Here is a 16,546-nt window from a genome sequence, read left to right on the forward strand (position 1 = left end):
AGTGTTGACATGTCCCTCGTAGTGCTTTCATGTGGGAGGTCTGGTCCGTTGCCTCCTACTTGATTATCCACTCAATGTGTCGCTCCATTTTCCCAACGGAGATTGCCCAATTGTGGGAACATCGGAAGCTTAAAACTTTGATACCAATTGTTTCCGAATGACCCGTGAACATACGATTGTGCTTCTATTCATTCCTCTCCTCGCTCGAATCACTTATCTTGATGTGGAGTATGAGCGGCTGCGACGCATCACTGTACCAAGTGGTTGACGCAGGACAACTAAGTACCCTGGGTTTTGATGGGTCTCTCGATCGCTCTCCCTCACTCCATCCATGACAAGGGTGAAAAGAAAAGTCTCGAGAGATCGGGACTAAGTGCTAGGCCATCAAGACCGGTCCTCGTTTCAAGATGTGGGAAATGCTCTGATTTAAGGCCACAACGAGGAAGTCGCTCGTCAATGGCTTTTGAACATTTTCAGATTGAAGACCAAAAAGATTGGCCATCATCTTTGGGCCCAAAACTGTACCTTCGTCCCAGCACTTGTGACTCTGTGAGATTGGATGGCATCTATAATTGGATACAACTCGAAGCTAGTTTGAATGTGTTTTCTTAGATCCACTTGAAAGCATCTCCCCAGAACGAGATTGAACGATTCCATTATCATTCCTCGAAAAGTTCAAGTTTCAGGGGTGTATTTACATTCATTCCACGGTGTAACTTGCACATGTTTGTGACTGACTTTGAAGTAAACGAAATTTAGATCAACTCGGCACGGTCTTCTTGCTCAGCTTCCTAATGAACCCGTTGCCTCTAAACGCAAATTTTGCACTCCCAATCTTTCCATGAGTTTGCAAATTTTCAGCACGGCACAACAGTTCGTGACTGGCAATGCCAATCTGAGCATATCTCTGAGCAATTTGCAACTAACGAACTTGAAAACCTTTTCTTGTGTGGGTACAAAGAAAACTACGGAAATTAGATCAAGAAGTTTGGTGCACAAACAAAACGGTGGACAACCCAATGTGCGGGGTGCACATCCGGCACTCACAGTACGTACCAATTGGAACATTTGGAGGTGCTCGTGACAATATGTCCATGTTGCATCGAACGAACGAACGGACCAAGAGCATTCGGAAGTTGGTGGTAGGTCATTTATTTTCGTCATCTGCTTCTCGAGCTGTCTTGAAAGAAGATCGAAAATATATGTATGTACTATTTCCTGTTGAAAAGGGGAATGGAGACCCTCGTTGGGTGACCCAGTTCAAATGGAAATAACCAATCTTTCAAAGTACAAGCTATCATCATGATAAAATGGTCTGTTCTCGGGGGGGGGGGACATGATCAGAGGTCCTTCAAAATTTTCTCAAACAAGTATTATAAAACTCGAGTGTGAAAGTAGTTTATTTACAACTGTAGCCATTGCAGATCAAACAGTCAGACCCCAGGAGATGATAAATGGGTCTCCAGATTGCCCATGTCATTGCTCTGTCCCTTGTAAAAGCATACGGCCATGACGATTTTATGATATTTATGTCGGTAGGTTCTTGGGTATCTCTATGAAATACGACGACCGCATCTATTGTCAAATTGGAACTTGGAAACACTTAATCGTAGAACAAAGGTACGTCTGAGAACGTGATTCTGACGGATTTTTAAGCATTTCAAGTTCCCAGTAAAGATGATTTTCAAGCCCAGTTGCTCATGGACGAGATAGAAATGGATGTTTCATGTGGCCGAATTCATCTCAAAAAGACGTCCCCTTGTGTTCTTAAGGGCCATTTCCTTCTTCATCGTTCTCAAACTTAGATCATAAAGTAAGGGGCTCTTGAAAATTTTGTTGCCAAAGTTACCCTCAAGTCCCATTAAATCTTGGGGAATGTGAATTATCAGAGGTGTGCATTAAAACAGTCAGTCAAAAATCTGACCAACGTATTTTTACCAATGCTCATTTATATGATCATTTAAAAAAGGTGAGTAAGCACAATAAGCAATTTGCTAGTTGCAAAGGATCGATATCGTTTAAAAATCTGGTATCCGTTAAACCCGTTGATTCGTTGCGAAATGATAAATCATGCAATTTTAACGACATATGTACTCCATTGAGCAGATCATTCTTACCTTTATGATTGGAACTACCGGTATTGGAAACTTTCTTGCAAGTTCAATCAATTCAATTTGTAAGGAAAGTTTAAACCCGCAGAGGAATTTTCTTCCCGAACGACTTAATTGAATTGAAAGAAGTCACTATTCTGACGAAATTTGGAATCGGAATTGGCGATTCAAAACTAATCGATTCTAATGAAATTCACCATTGGTTTGATTCGTTCTCATCTTTCTTTCAGTGATTAAAGAAAAGTGAACTCAAAGTAATGAACGATGAGAAATGGAGAGCGGAGTTGACTTGACTTTTGAGCACCACTGCCGTTTACCGTCGTTAAGTCCCATTGACGTTGTTTAAAGGTAATGTGAGTTTTTTTAAATTACTTAGCTAGGGATTACATCACAAGCTCCCGTGACCAAGTCTATTTGAATGTAGACAATGAATGGACAAGTTCCCAAACATCATATTTTTATCGCTATTACGACGATTCTTCAAGAACAAGTAATTCGTTTCTTTCTCTTCGCAAGGAGTGCCAAACTTTTTACTAAATATTTGTTCGTACATATTTTATTGGAAATGATCCTTCCCGTAAAGGGCACATGATGAATGAAGAGCTTTTGTTCCATTTCTTACATACATAACATACGGCATTACACTCATCCGAGATAGCGTCTATAAACCCGATTGAATGCAAATGAAACAATTACTAGCTGATACGTGGGATACGTCGTATATTGGTGCCACCATCCGCTTCTCCGTTTAATAGCCGTATGAAATGTTCGTGCCATTCGATAGGGGTAACCGAATAAAAAGTCGTCCCCTTGACCGTTTCCAAAAGGTAAAAGCATGTGACTCTACATGTCCCACTTGATTAGTTTCAATTTGATTGATAGACAATTGTTTTTTAGTAAAACTTTCACATCACTCCAAAGAGAGTTGTGGAAACTTTTCTGATTCTTGCGAATCAAATTTACCAGAAATCGGGTGGCGTCAACATGCTTGGGCTAAACGGAAATAGGTTAGCTGTGATAATCTGGAACATAAATTGAGTTTAGAAACATCTATTCAAAATAGGCCACATCATATTTTCATTTTCCAACCTAAACGGTCATATGAATGATCAAAAAATCATGTAGCGAATTCATTTTGAACTTGAAAGCACCTCTTAGCGTTAATCTATTTACCAAGAAATCTTAGAACCTTGGATTTTGAATAATTCCCCTTGGGAAGTGAAAGGGTAAACAAACTACTGACGTCATTCTACGGAGCAAAGTTAAAGACATGCTGCATGCCCAGCCAAGCTCTAACGTGCATGCATTCATTTTTGTTATTTAGTTCAATTTACCAGCGTTTTAAGTAAACAGTATTCTGATATTGAGCCAAGATGATAGTACATTGACCGAACTACACCAAACAAGACATTTTGTTGAGTTTTGTAACAGAACTCACACAAATTAGTGAAAATTCCATTGGTTGATGGTGCAACTTGGGTCTGATGTTTGTGTTAGGTTTCCCTCCCCGAAAAGCTCTATATCATGGTGCCCTGCTAGATTTTTTCCTCAATTTCCTTCATTTCACTTGCCTAATACAAAGAGATCAAGTTTTCTAAAGGATACTAAACTCGCGTTAGATTTTCATGAGAGCCAATAGATTTATCATTCTATGTGTGCCAATAACAGAGGGAGAACACATCCATGTAAATTCTGAACGTGAGCTTCATAGGTTCCATATGTTGTATAGGCTATATCTTGAACCCAACGAAAGCAAGAAACTGAGGGTTTTCTTTCAATCACATTTTTGCACAGTTTGATACCTTTGGTATATATTTGGTATACCTACATATGGTAATCAATATCATTCACTTCCTCTTGCTTTTTGTTACTAATATCATTTATCAATATTGGTTTTCGATACCGTGATCAAGCTTTGAAAAATAAAATATTTAAATGTGTTCTTGACATCACACCCGTACAATCTCATGGGTAGCAAAAGCAATAAAGATCAATGAAGTAAGCTTTTGCAGGGTGGGAACATTGGATCTTGGCGCCCTATTTTGGATCTTTGGTGTTTCCACCATTGGATCTTTGACACTGCTGCCCGGAATCCCTTTTGACCTTCTGTGATGATTTCTCCGGGAAGACTCTAGGATGTAAAAAAGCGATTTATTTCAAATAAGATATGTATTGAAAGGTAAACAAGAAATGTAGCTCTTTCATCTGGAAGTGCTGGGGATCCAATTCCCAATAGCAGTGGGGAAGGCCGCGGAAAAAATAGTAATAATTATCACAGCTTGCTGACCTAACTATTGACACTCGTTCTTCGAGGGTGGGGGGTATTTGCTTGGCTTGTTATTGGAGAAGGAGTCTTTTGAGCACAAAAACTAAATTTGTTTAAACGTACTTCCATTGTGCTTGCATGTCGTTTCGATCCTGGCATGGGCAACATGAGTATACTTAGGTATAGGTGTGTATAGCTACAGGCTATTCTTTCGCTGATTTCACTCTTATGTAACTTAGTATTCGACCTAGTATGGTGAAAACGAGCGCGTACTCTTTGATTACATCGAGTCCAAAACAGCTATCCTTGTTCATCATGTTTTGGAGGGGCCTTGATCCAGGTCCAGTTTCTTGAATCAATGTCAATTGAATAACCAATATACATAAAAGGTTCCAAACATGGAGGATGTTTAATTCATTGCCAACCTTGGATTGTTGCCGAAAGTAAATTGGTGGAATCTCTTTAATGACACTATCAGACATCGTTATTGATCGAATACATTTTTCTTGCTTGAAAAGTACTTTTGTATCATTTAGTTTATTGAGGCTAGCTGGCATCCGTTCAACCTCATCGTCTTTCACTTAAAAGGCGCTTGAGCTTCAAAAAACAAATCATTATGTTGCTAGGCTAGGGTCGCTCCATTTTGGACCGGCTACCTTTGTGAAGAGCCCAAATTGTTAGTTTGTAGGAAATTCGACCCCTGATTGACGTTTCAGAGAAACGTCCAAAGTACTACTATTTTAAACAGGGAAGATTTTTGATGGACCCCTGGGAGATTTTCTGCCTTTCTACCAAATATTTTCGAAATGCGATTCGAGTGCTCTAAAATTGATGTGAGTTTTGTTGATATGGATTAGTTTGACCAACAACTTTGGGCATGCAAATTTATTATTGAATCATTCCTGCTTTTGTTCAGATGCTCGAGGGGAACGTCACTGACTTGGAAATATAGTTATCTACCACAACGGTTATCATTCAGTCATTTTATCAAAATTGTATGGTAACTAACAGGATAATATTTTTTTTTGGTTTGATATCAACTCACTTCAAGGTTAATAACAACGGATTGTGGAAATCCAAATCTCGACAGTGTTTGGCATCCATCATGAAGACTCCTCTGAAGTTTACATACTCCCTGGACCCTATTCATAACTTTAAAGCACCGAATAAAACTTTACCAACGAACACCAAAACCGGGTCCACGCTCCGCGGAGAATTGAACAGAAGCGCAATGGTCGGAGGCACCTTCTACTTTGCCTACTACGTATATCAAGGACAATGCCAAGAGCAAAGCCACTGAAAAGCCTCTTCAAAATTTCTAAGTTTCCAACAAATTTGTTGAATCCGTAAGTGATATCGAAATTTAAATCAAGCCTTGGTGGCATCATTGGTGAATATTCCTTTTCATACATTTAGATATACGCCATCCACGCCAAGGAATGTTTATTGTATGAAGTAAATCAGAGAATTTGCCATTCATGATAGTTCGTGGACTATTGGTTGTTTGGTCCATTGGGATCCTGCCGCTCACGTTCCCGTTTGATTTCCACGAGGAACGGGGAAGGGCGAATCGAGGACCGACCGAGGCCTAGCGAAGAATAGATCCAACTTGGACAAGCAAGGTATGTCCGATTCAAGCGAACCATTGGCAGACCAAAAGCATCGGGTGGCTCTCGCAAGTCAATGGCGGTTGGGTTGGTTTCTCTTCCTTCATTCCTTCCTTCCTTCTTTCCTTTCTTCCTTCTTCGCTCCTTCGCTCCTTCGTTTCCGTTCTCGGTCGAGCGAACGATCATTCCGGTAATTGGTTCATGGTAACTAGGACTACTTCAAGGGGGAAATCTTTGGATCAGGCAGTATTGTCAAAGGGGGATCACAAACAAGAGCTGCATCGACACACATATAACATAGGAAACTTCCAACCAAGACAGGAGAATCGTGTGTATGGTGCTGGCACCAGACCCAAGGATAAGGTAACGTTATTGCCCGATTTCCACGGTAAAACATGCTAAAACACATCTGTTTTCAACTCAAAATGTGTTCTGAAAAGTTGTCTCTAGCATTCCTTTCTATTGGTTTGGCTGATAAGCAACAAATGAAAAAAGTCCACTATCATTATATTTTTGACTGATTATTTTGGTAGTTCAAAGCGAGGACATTTCTCTTCGAACTTTGTCAAAATTCGATCGTATGGGCTCAAAGCATGACTTCAGAAACAAGCCATTGCAAAAGATGAATCGTTACTTGCCATTGCTAAAGGCTTTGGACAAAGCGTATCTTCTGCAAACTTGTTTGTTATAATTTTCCCCATTTTTCACCTCGTTGAAAGGTTCAAAATGATCATTAGCATTTGCTTCTGTTTAATCGCTTTTCCCACTGAGTACTTATCGGAAGATGTTCTTTTCAACTTTCCGGAAATGGAAATGCTGAACGGAAACATCATTTGGGCAGGTATTGAGTGCATTATTATACAAGCTATCATTGTGCTTTAAGTTTGCTAAATTCTCTCTCTCTCCATTCTGAAATACCATGAGGCCCAAAGGTACATTAAAAACTTCTCCGCTTTTGCGGGGAGCCAGGGTTGGCTAAAAGTTGAAAAACTTTTTTCAGTACATCCCAACGCCATAAGAGGTCTGTTTTTGAAGTTCTTAACTCAAATGAACGACGATATTGAGCATCTATACTGAGTATAGGAGCTTGTAAGCTTAATAAAGCAAGTTATCAGATGATCGACCTATAAAGACCGCTCATTAGCTAAACAGCTGGGACTCCAAATTGGCACGTTCCCAAAAAATCATGGAAATCGTTGTCAGTCTCTCATTTGAGTTCAAATATGTTGAATCTCCGTTGGGAGTAGCACTGAGTTATCAAATTCTAAACCATTTGTACGTAACCCCCGTTCACATAAATGACTGACTATATGCAAGGCCTAAATTGATCAAAAGATCCTTTTCTGTATTGGCCCTGTCTCCTTAATGGATGAAATCAATGAAGATTATGCTGATTGGAAATTTCTTTTGGTATTAGATTTAACTTAGCCCTAGACAAAATAGTTCATAGGAGTTAGGTCTGAATTGCTAGGAGTCCAAATGTCCAGGCCAGCAAATACTTGGATGGTAATTCTCCCTAAATCAGTTCATTGAAGACAACGCGCTTTCCAACCTCCGTGAATGAAATTTCCTTTAAATTTCCATCCTTTCTCGCAATTACTTTAAGATTTCACCTCAACATTGCTGACTATCTTGGCCAACTACAGGAGAAGTTTCGTGGCCCTAAATACTATGGAGGAGGAACAACTGACTTTTGAAAAGGGCGCCAATTTGGATTCCCTGCTCTATATCTTGGGATGGAAAAAACTTGATAAAGAAAACCTCGCCAACAACGTCAATATGAATCGATAAGTCAGTTCGTAAACGAAGCGCTTGCACAACAGGGAATGATTTAAAGCTCGAAATGAAAGTTTGGCTATTACAGTGTTGTTGGTCTTTACACCACCAGAAAAAGGTCAGCCGCAAGATGGTTTGGCCGACACAGATCATTGAACCAGTTTGGTTCGTTACTTCTGTTTTGCCTTTTTAGCAATGCCATGGCCTAATATACGAATGATCTTTCTTCGAATTTTGACGAATCGTTGCAATTTGGAAGTTTATTGGATTAATAATGAACAAGTCGATATTTGAGCAAAAATTTGTATCTCAAATGTGTCTTTCTTTGATTGAATTCCTCAAGCGTTGAAATCCTTATGATCTCATCAGAGAGTTAAAGTATGTCAAAGCAGGTGTCTTAATTTGTTTCGGAAAAAATAACGTAGGAGTGCTGCAATCCCAGTCCGTAGAGTAAAGGTCCTCAAACCGGTGTCCATGGACAAACATAAGTTAGTGAGCTTATTTTCCTTTCTATTGTTCAATGCACCAATTGAAGCCCTAATGTTGAAGAAGAGAATGATCAAGTTAAGAGTTAAATTTTGCACAAAGGACCCGCATTAGGATGGAATTATTTCAATGGGACTCAACAGTTCAATTAGGGAGGTACGTGACGTAATGGTTTAAGCAGTTTCGCACTTTGGGAGAGGTCCCCGGTTCGATTCTCCTCCCCGAGCTTTCTCAACAGGAAACTTTTAGACGATATTACATTCCAACAGACTGAGAAGCGATCGGATTCGATACTGCCTATCGGAAAAAATTGGACGATGCGACGGCTGATTTCGCTGGCTAGGCGAGGCTCAACTCCCCGACATTAGCATCCTGCAATAAAAAGATGGATGGAGTCCAGGGTATTGCTTTGAAACCAAAACATATTGCATTGCCTCGGTGATCCAACTTCCTCCTTACAGACGTCGATGGTTGCTACTTCTTAATTCGCGAATTACGAAATCAATTTGTCCAATCAGAATTATGGGAAAGGTTCTAAACCCATCAAGGTTCAATTTGAACAGGCGTTTGTTAATACCTTTTGCAAAGGGAAAACGGATCAATTTTGATTGCTACACACCATGGAATAGCGCTAAAAAGAAGAAAAATGCATTCATTATCCATTTTCATAGGTCAAAGATATCTCTCAAATACAAATATTTTGCCTGACGTAGTCATTTTCAAGATCAAGAGCATTTCTTAAAACCCTATGGTTACTTCAAAATTTCTTGTATGCCTGCGTCTTTATCAAGAATTTTCGGCTCTCAATGGCTAATTTACATTGAACTAGTTTGGGTATGGAGACAATTATTGCCCCTCTCTGGTTTAGTTCATTAGGTGTCCAAGAGCAAGGGTTCTTTACAAGCTTTTTCTCAAAGTTGGCTTTGGCATACCATACTGCAGTTCTAAAGTAATCCCCAAGGCCATTTCTGACAACCTCGTGTCAAAAATGAATTTCTTCAAAATGAAAAAAAAAATCTGCGTCATCATAATAGAATAAGTTCCCTCTCAATTTTTCCAGACCCATCAACGTTAAAATAAGGATAACATAGAAATAGGGTTAACACTTTGGTGCCCGAAAAGAATTGAAATTTGGATTCCAAATTATGAAAAAATATAAAAGACACACTGTAGATCATTCTAAACTCACATGCTACTTTGTTTTCCCAACGATTCTTTTACAAAGCTTCCCTGGTTCTTTCTTTTTCATGGATTTGAACTTTTCGGCAAATTCCTTTATGTGACATGATCAGATTCAATATTGCAAAGCTTTAACCAATCAGAGATTTGAGTGTTGAAGGAAAATAATGAATTCTTGGTCCATCAACCATTGTCGCCTTTAATTTTTTTGCAAGAGATATTTCATATTCATTAGGCAAGGTCCTATACGGAAATTTGTAATTATGTACTATTTCATGTGGTAAAAATAGCTGTCATTACTTTTTGGGATCCTGGAAGCCATTTTGTTTGGTGGATCTAAGAAATTGGCCAATTATTGTGTAAGGGCCACAAATGAAAGCCAACTTTCCTCACTTTTAGGAACTCATCACATTTCTTATTCATGCAAGAAACCGAAACAAATATGTCATGATTGGAGTACATTTGTGTTGATACCTTATATAGAACCCCTTCGTTTTGGAACTATAACAAATGATGAGACAATCAAGTACGGAGCTGGCACTCGTCTAATCACCCCATATCTGTCATCATGGAGTGAGCAAATCGGTGGCACAATCCTCCACACGCCATCTTTTGTCTTGTGCCTTCTCATAAGCGTCGTAATGGATGATGAACAACAAGCACTTGATTTCTAGATTGATCACAAGAGCAATGCCCATACTTGGTGACGTGGTTCCTGGTCGAAAGTTACACGTGTCCCTTTTCGCTGCCTTCTTCCTGCTCGCCATTTCGCAAACTCGTGGAGCCTCGTTTTCATCGTCTTCGTCAACTTTGTCTTCATTACCTCTTTCACTCTCATCTTTGTTGGCAGGAGCATCGGGATCCTCCTCCTCTTCCTCCTCCTCCTCCTTGTCATCGTCTTCGTTACAATCGTCCAAGAAGATTCCCATCATTCGCCTTGAAACCCACAGATATCCTCATTTCAAGGAGGGACCCTCGAATCACCATCTACATCATCATGAGCAGGTGAGATTATATCGTAGATTAGGTCCCAAAGCAGGGATTAATTAGTGCCCATCCAGTCCAAGAGGGCAACATCGGATGTGAAAGACAGAAAGCGAGAGAGTAAGAGGAATGTCTGTCTGCAGCGGGCGAAAGCTCAAGGGACGTAAGTGATCATTTCACCTGATTGCTTACGTGGTCAATGAGATTTCTCTGCAGGCGATCCATTGAGCACACAGGGCATCTATCATAGCACCCTACCCAATAGCGAATGCGTTCCATGGCCCTTCAAGGCCGGATAGGTTCAACAGTCATTACTGGATAGTATTTTACTGCATACCAATATGTACAGATGTATTTCAGAGGCAACATTGAGGTTATATTTAAGGCAGAGGAGAGTGACTAGTAGAATACGAATTTGTCTGCCAATGTCTCCACTCGAATGGAACGATTGTACGTATGAAGAGCCAGACTTTTTAAGTGATTTGTGCAGAATGGACGGGTTTGAAAATGTTCGTCGTTTTGGGCGATTTTCAGTCCAAGAACATATTACGAAACAAAAGGAGGTCACATGTTCATAATGCCATATCGTAGCCAGCTTGAACTTACCCTCAGACATTGTAGACCATGGGAATCCCCGTGATTTCAGTGGTCTATGTCCCAGACCAAATGTCTTAGCAAATCTGACCTGATTAAGTAGGAAATCATTCCCAAACATCAATTAAAAACATGTAATAATCAATAAGGGGAGAAACATTGAGAATGGCCTTCCTTGTTTTGTCTTCCAATGTTTTCTAATGTGCGGCGGCTTTGTTGGCCGTGTCTTTTCATCTTTTCCAAAACATATATTTCATGTCTGGTTCACAGAGCTATTCTCCGAAAAGTGGGACACTCTCTTTCAAATATTTTTTTTGCCTAACACTTCTTCGCCCCTTTACACAGTGAGCGATGATCATTAAGAGCTTCCTGAAGCCTTATAATTGCACACCTTTGTTGTTCCTAATTGATAAAGTGACTTTATACGTGTTTTGCGAGCAGTGGTCTTGTTGCCTATTCGATATGTCCTTGAATGTAAAAGTCGAAAGATATGTACATATGTGGAAAGCCATATGGAAAGCCCTCGAAATTGATTTCTAATGGCTCATCTAAAGGTTATTCCATTCGATATCATCAACAAGTACAACTACAACGAACGTTTTCGAACACAAATTTAACAGGACGTATAAAAAATCTGGCTTACATGATCTAGATGGATATGTCAAGACCCTGAATGCAGAGACGCACGAGGTTGAGCTTAGGTGATCAAAATCGACCAATCTATTGACTGTCAATTGTCGGGCCATTTGTTTGAAAGCAAGCTCAACAACGAGCCAGTCATTTTAAAAAGAACTCACACATATTGTATGGACAAGAATCTTTGGCGTTGGCTCGTGTATCGTTTGTTTCGTTTTGTACCTTCTTAATGGCGAGTTTTGACGCTCATAACTTTGGCTAGTCATTCTATTGAGACTGTTTAGGCGCAAAAAAACTCTTATGTTAGATCACATTCCCTCAGTTATAGAAACTAGCATACTAACTGTTATACCCAAGTGTAAACTCTCAGTGATGCTGTTGCCTTGGTCCACAACATCCATACTAATGCTGTCTAAGGGATGGAAACAAATCCATTATCTGGGGGCTTTGACCAATTTTTTAATCTCCGTTCATGAATAACCGAGCAAGCTAAATACTAACAAACTCCATTGTATGAAAGGCGGTGAACTCGAAAAAAGATAAAAAAATAGGGCCCAAGAACGGAAAACAAAGGTAGCAATGGGGAAAGAAATTCAAATTTAGCAATGCATAATTCTTAACAATGTTTGTCCTTATCGTGATCCAATCAGATTGTTGCAATTGTAAGGGCGGCTTTACACTGGGATGGAAAACCAGGATTGAATCCGATTTGAGGAAGGAAGTAGGACTAGTGCTGAGGCGAGTCCAGACTCGAGTCCGAGTCCTTTCCAAAGACTCAAGTCCGGATTTGTGAAAAAAAAATCATTCTTTGGTTTGGTAATATTAGCAATATGAGTCTTTTCGTTCGACTTGAGTACTGTGAAAGACTCGAGCCCTCTGCTGGACTCGCTCCAGCACTGGTCCCACTTCCATCCTCAAACCGGATTCAATCCTGGTTTTCCATCGCAATGTAAAGCCACCCTAAGGGCGGCTTTACACTAGGATGGAAAACAGAGATTGAATCCGGTTTGGGGATGGAAGAAGGACTAGTGTTGGGGCGAGTTTTTGGTGTATGAGTCTTTTTGTTCTACATAAGTATACAGTGAAAGACTGGAGTCTTCTGCTTGACTCAAATCTTTTGCCGAACTCTCCCCAGCACTACCCCAACTTCAAACCTCAAACCGGATTCAATATCTGTTTTCCATCCTGGTGTAAAGCTTCCCTAAGACTGCGATTCAATTTGAGATGAAATCTGACATAGGCTATCCTTGTGAGCTTGAGTCCAATTAACTGGAAAATATGAAGAAAAATGGATTCGACTGAGTGGAGCAAAAACATCCATTTTCACCCTACCGTCTCTATCAATCGACGACGCTGCCGCCCTTGATTTAAACACCCTGGCTTAGGCACCTTTATCATCTTCTTTGCTTTTTGTTTGAATGGAAGTCCCAATCAAGGAATGTAATGGTCCATTTTGCTTCATTTTATGACGAGGCCTGAAACGAGACATCCAAAGCTGCTATTTTGTCGAGACTCATCATCTAGCAACAACAGCTTTGATTGTATGAGTTAAAACTCTCTCCGGTTTGACCCAAACATCTGCACAGCATATGATTGTGCCTAACTCATATACTCTCTAGGCAGTGGTTCAATCGATAAAACATGCTTCTTCATTACATTTTACTTGGAGAGAGATAAAAACAGCCATGTTGCATCTCACGGAATTCATGCAGTTTGCGGATCAACATATCGCAATTCAAATGACAATTCGAGCGTGAGAGCAACAGTCAAACTCCAAAGAATACAAAACAAAAACAAAAAGGAACAGCTTTTCCACTGATTTCAAAGAAAAGTAAAATGAATATAATAAATTTGTGATGAGTGTATCATTGTGAAATTACATGTCATGATTATCGTATAAAAATGCACCCCTTCATAATCAGAACAAAAATGAACAATTGACTGCGATGCAAATTTCATCATTTACCTTTCCGGTGGTAAATTGGGGTATAAAGCGGACCTCCATATTTTGCCCATCGTTTCTCAAACGACTTTTGTAAGATTTCTGCGCCCTTTTGACGAGTCAACCCCGTCTCTTCAAGGTGAAATCCGCACATTCGATTGTCATCTTTTCCAGCCATCAATAGGGTTGGATTTTCGTCTGGAAACACTTCCATTTGGCGGGCAATCCAGTTTCCATCAAAGTGGGCATACCATCGGCCGGGCTCAAGTGGTTCTGAAGAACCATTCGAATTTTCAACATGACGTGGAAAATCCAGCCGAAAATAACGTTGAGTGGTGTTAACAGTTTGGTCCAAGGTAGAGATATTGGCTTGCTTAAATTTTTCAACTTCCTCTAGGATACATGGGGGCACATGATATATTTTTTTAGATCCAGGTGACGTTTTCGCGTTGTCATATTTCCACTCCCGGTATACTCTTAACCGCCTAAAAATCTCTGTTCGGCAAGCATATAAGAGCTCAATATCACACGACGTATTCATTGAATCACGGATTTCGATGTACTTCCACTTTGATAAATCAAACTTCTGAGTAGGAGCTTCTTCGTTTACTTTCTCTGCTTTATCTGCCAACTTTCTTTGCATTGCAGCATCTTCCACCTTCCTTTTAGCTTCCATCTCGGCCTTTAGTTTCTTCTCCTGCTCAGTTTGAGCTCGTCTCTTTTCCTCGTCCACCTTCCGTTGTTTTTCAGCCTCCATCTCCCGTTGGAGCTTCTTCATTCTTTCTTGCTCTTCGGCAATCTTCTGGTCCTTGATCTTATTCTGAGCCGAATCAATCGCACCATAGATCTTGTCCACGAGCAGCTGGTAGCGGGCATCCAGAACGCTGGTCTTGACTGGGAACGTGGCCCGCACCCAACCAATCTCTGCCTGGAGTTCCTTGTTGAGCTCTTGGGCATTTTGCTTCACGGCCGCTTGATCCTTGGTCAGATTTTGGCTCATCTTTTCGATTTGCGTGATTTGTTCCACGAGCTTGCGGAGTCGCTTGATGGCTTTGAACCTCGGGGCATGTCTCTTTTTGGCCAAATGCATCCGAGCGTATTTTTGAATCACCACCAAAGCCTCCCGACGATAAATGATCTTATTCTTCAGTTTGATCACAGACAAGGCGCCCCATTGGGCCTTCTTCCATTGACTGCACAGGATCCAGTGGTAGACTTTCTCGATGAGACGTTGGAGGTGCTTGGGGTCGGCCTTCATCATTTGGTCGAACTCGGCGAACTTCCCCGGGCGAAAGAACACCTTGGTCAATCCAAACTTGAAGTCGTTATCATCCAATCCCAATGCTTTGAAGAGTGCCTTGCAAAACAGCCGAGGGTCCAATCGGGCCAATTTGGGCGGCATATACTTCTTGTACATGGAGTAAAGCTCGGAAAATTGCGTCCGGGACGGGTAGCCCTGTTGCATGAGCTCGAGCACACTCGTCATGCCCGCACATTGGAGCTGAGACAGGATCGAGCCGCCTTCAAAGGTGCGAGCCACCATCTTCACGTTGGGCTTGATGCATCGAATGAAGCTGGTCCCCGTGGATTCGAGCTTTTCCATGAGCGAGGCCAATTGCGTCTGAAACTTGGACCCAACCGAGATGAAGGTCAGCTTGCCTTTGGGCGCACTCTTCTTGTCGCCCGTCGCAAATAGGCTCTGGGTGAAGGCATTCTGGCATTCTTGGACTAAAGCGGCCAAAGAAGCGTGCAGAGCATCATTGTTTTTCTCGATGAATTGCGCGGTCTGATAGCACACTGCTCCGGCGAAATGGCGAATAATGAACCCATCGTCGTCACGAATCTCGCGGTGTTCTCGCAACTTGGACTTTCGGGGCAAGGCCAAGCGGAAATGGGACCCATTGTGCTCGTGCACGGCGGATGCGAAATGCTGGGGACTGGGTTTGGGCAATTTCGATTCCTCATCCAGTAAACTGAATATCCCATTGCCTTTGGCTTCGATGAGATCAATGCAATCTTGGTTGTCCACAAAGCTGATCCGCTTCACTCCCAATCCTTCTCGTTCGTAAAGCTCTTGCTCATCCTTGAGGATTCGCTGATTGAAAAACTGCTGGAGTTTCTCATTGCAATAGTTGATGCAGAATTGCTCAAAGCTGTTGACGGTGAAGTACTCAAAGCCAGCTATGTCGAGCACGCCAATGTAGTAGGAAGATTGCTCGAACGGGATGCTGTCATTGATTTGCTTCACAATGAAGTCAAACAGGCTGCTATAGATGGCCTTGGCCAAGGCATCTCGGGCGTTGGTAGCTTCATGAACCTTCAGTGGGACCATGATAACGGTGCCTTTATAGCCTCCTTTGGCAGCTTGCATTACACTTGCCGTCAAAGAACGCCGCAACTCATCCGCATCCAAACCCATGAGAGAGGCCACCACTTGGAGGGATTCCTCAGAGTCATCGGTCACTCTGCACCCGCCTCGATTGTCATCCGGATCATCTTCAAACTCAATGTTGCCTAGATGCAGCACCGTGGCAATGGTGGAGTATACTTGTTGTCGTACATGGGTGTCCATGCCTACTTTTTCTAAATCCGCATCCACTTGTAGAAAATCTTTGGCATCATTTCGAATAGGATCAACAAGGGCACCTTGTTGCAAATGAGCCTTAGACTTGCGTTCACTTGGAATTCGAGCTTCATCACTTTTGGCGCTAAAATATTGCGTACATCCTTGTCGGAGATAGTGAAAGTGGTCGGGAGAGTGCAAGTGAAGCTTTTTATACAAATCAGCGGGAGCTCCGGCGCACAACTGATAAAAGATATGATAGTTCCTCTCCTCACTGGCTTGACTCGTCACCCGTGCTCTCTCGAGCAAATAGTGGGAGATGTAACCACCGACAACACGACATTGAGAGTCAAAATGGATTTCGATGAACTTGCCAAATCGGGAACTGTTTCGGGAACTGTT

General features: G+C 41.4%; 2 protein-coding genes across 4 annotated transcripts in view; one reads left to right on the forward strand and one right to left on the reverse strand.

Moving 5' to 3' along the window:
* Window positions 1-5,847: 5,847 nt before the first annotated feature.
* LOC131883048 (putative uncharacterized protein DDB_G0277255) overlaps window positions 5,848-16,546 on the forward strand; it is a 16,786-nt gene continuing 6,087 nt past the window's right edge. The window contains exons 1-2 of one of the 2 annotated variants that reach the window (XM_059230380.1): window positions 5,848-5,999; window positions 10,100-10,430. In XM_059230380.1, coding sequence (XP_059086363.1) covers window positions 10,116-10,430 — 315 coding nt within the window. In that variant the 5' untranslated portion in view covers window positions 5,848-5,999; window positions 10,100-10,115. Of the gene's footprint in view, window positions 6,000-6,146; window positions 6,348-10,099; window positions 10,431-16,546 lie in introns of those variants that run through there. The other variant, XM_059230379.1, reaches the window with a different exon arrangement.
* On the reverse strand, window positions 12,074-16,529 carry LOC131883047 (unconventional myosin-VI-like; the record flags this gene model as incomplete). 2 transcript variants are annotated; one of them, XR_009373573.1, is given in 3 exon segments in its annotated part: window positions 12,074-12,908; window positions 12,972-13,114; window positions 13,606-16,529. XR_009373573.1 is itself a non-coding variant. In XM_059230378.1 (2 exon segments), coding segments are annotated over 2 exon segments (2,941 nt in total), but the record flags the coding sequence as incomplete, so codon positions are not given.

The sequence above is a fragment of the Tigriopus californicus genome, chromosome 7 (assembly GCF_007210705.1).
Source record: "Tigriopus californicus strain San Diego chromosome 7, Tcal_SD_v2.1, whole genome shotgun sequence".
Taxonomy (NCBI): Eukaryota; Metazoa; Arthropoda; class Copepoda; order Harpacticoida; family Harpacticidae; genus Tigriopus; species Tigriopus californicus.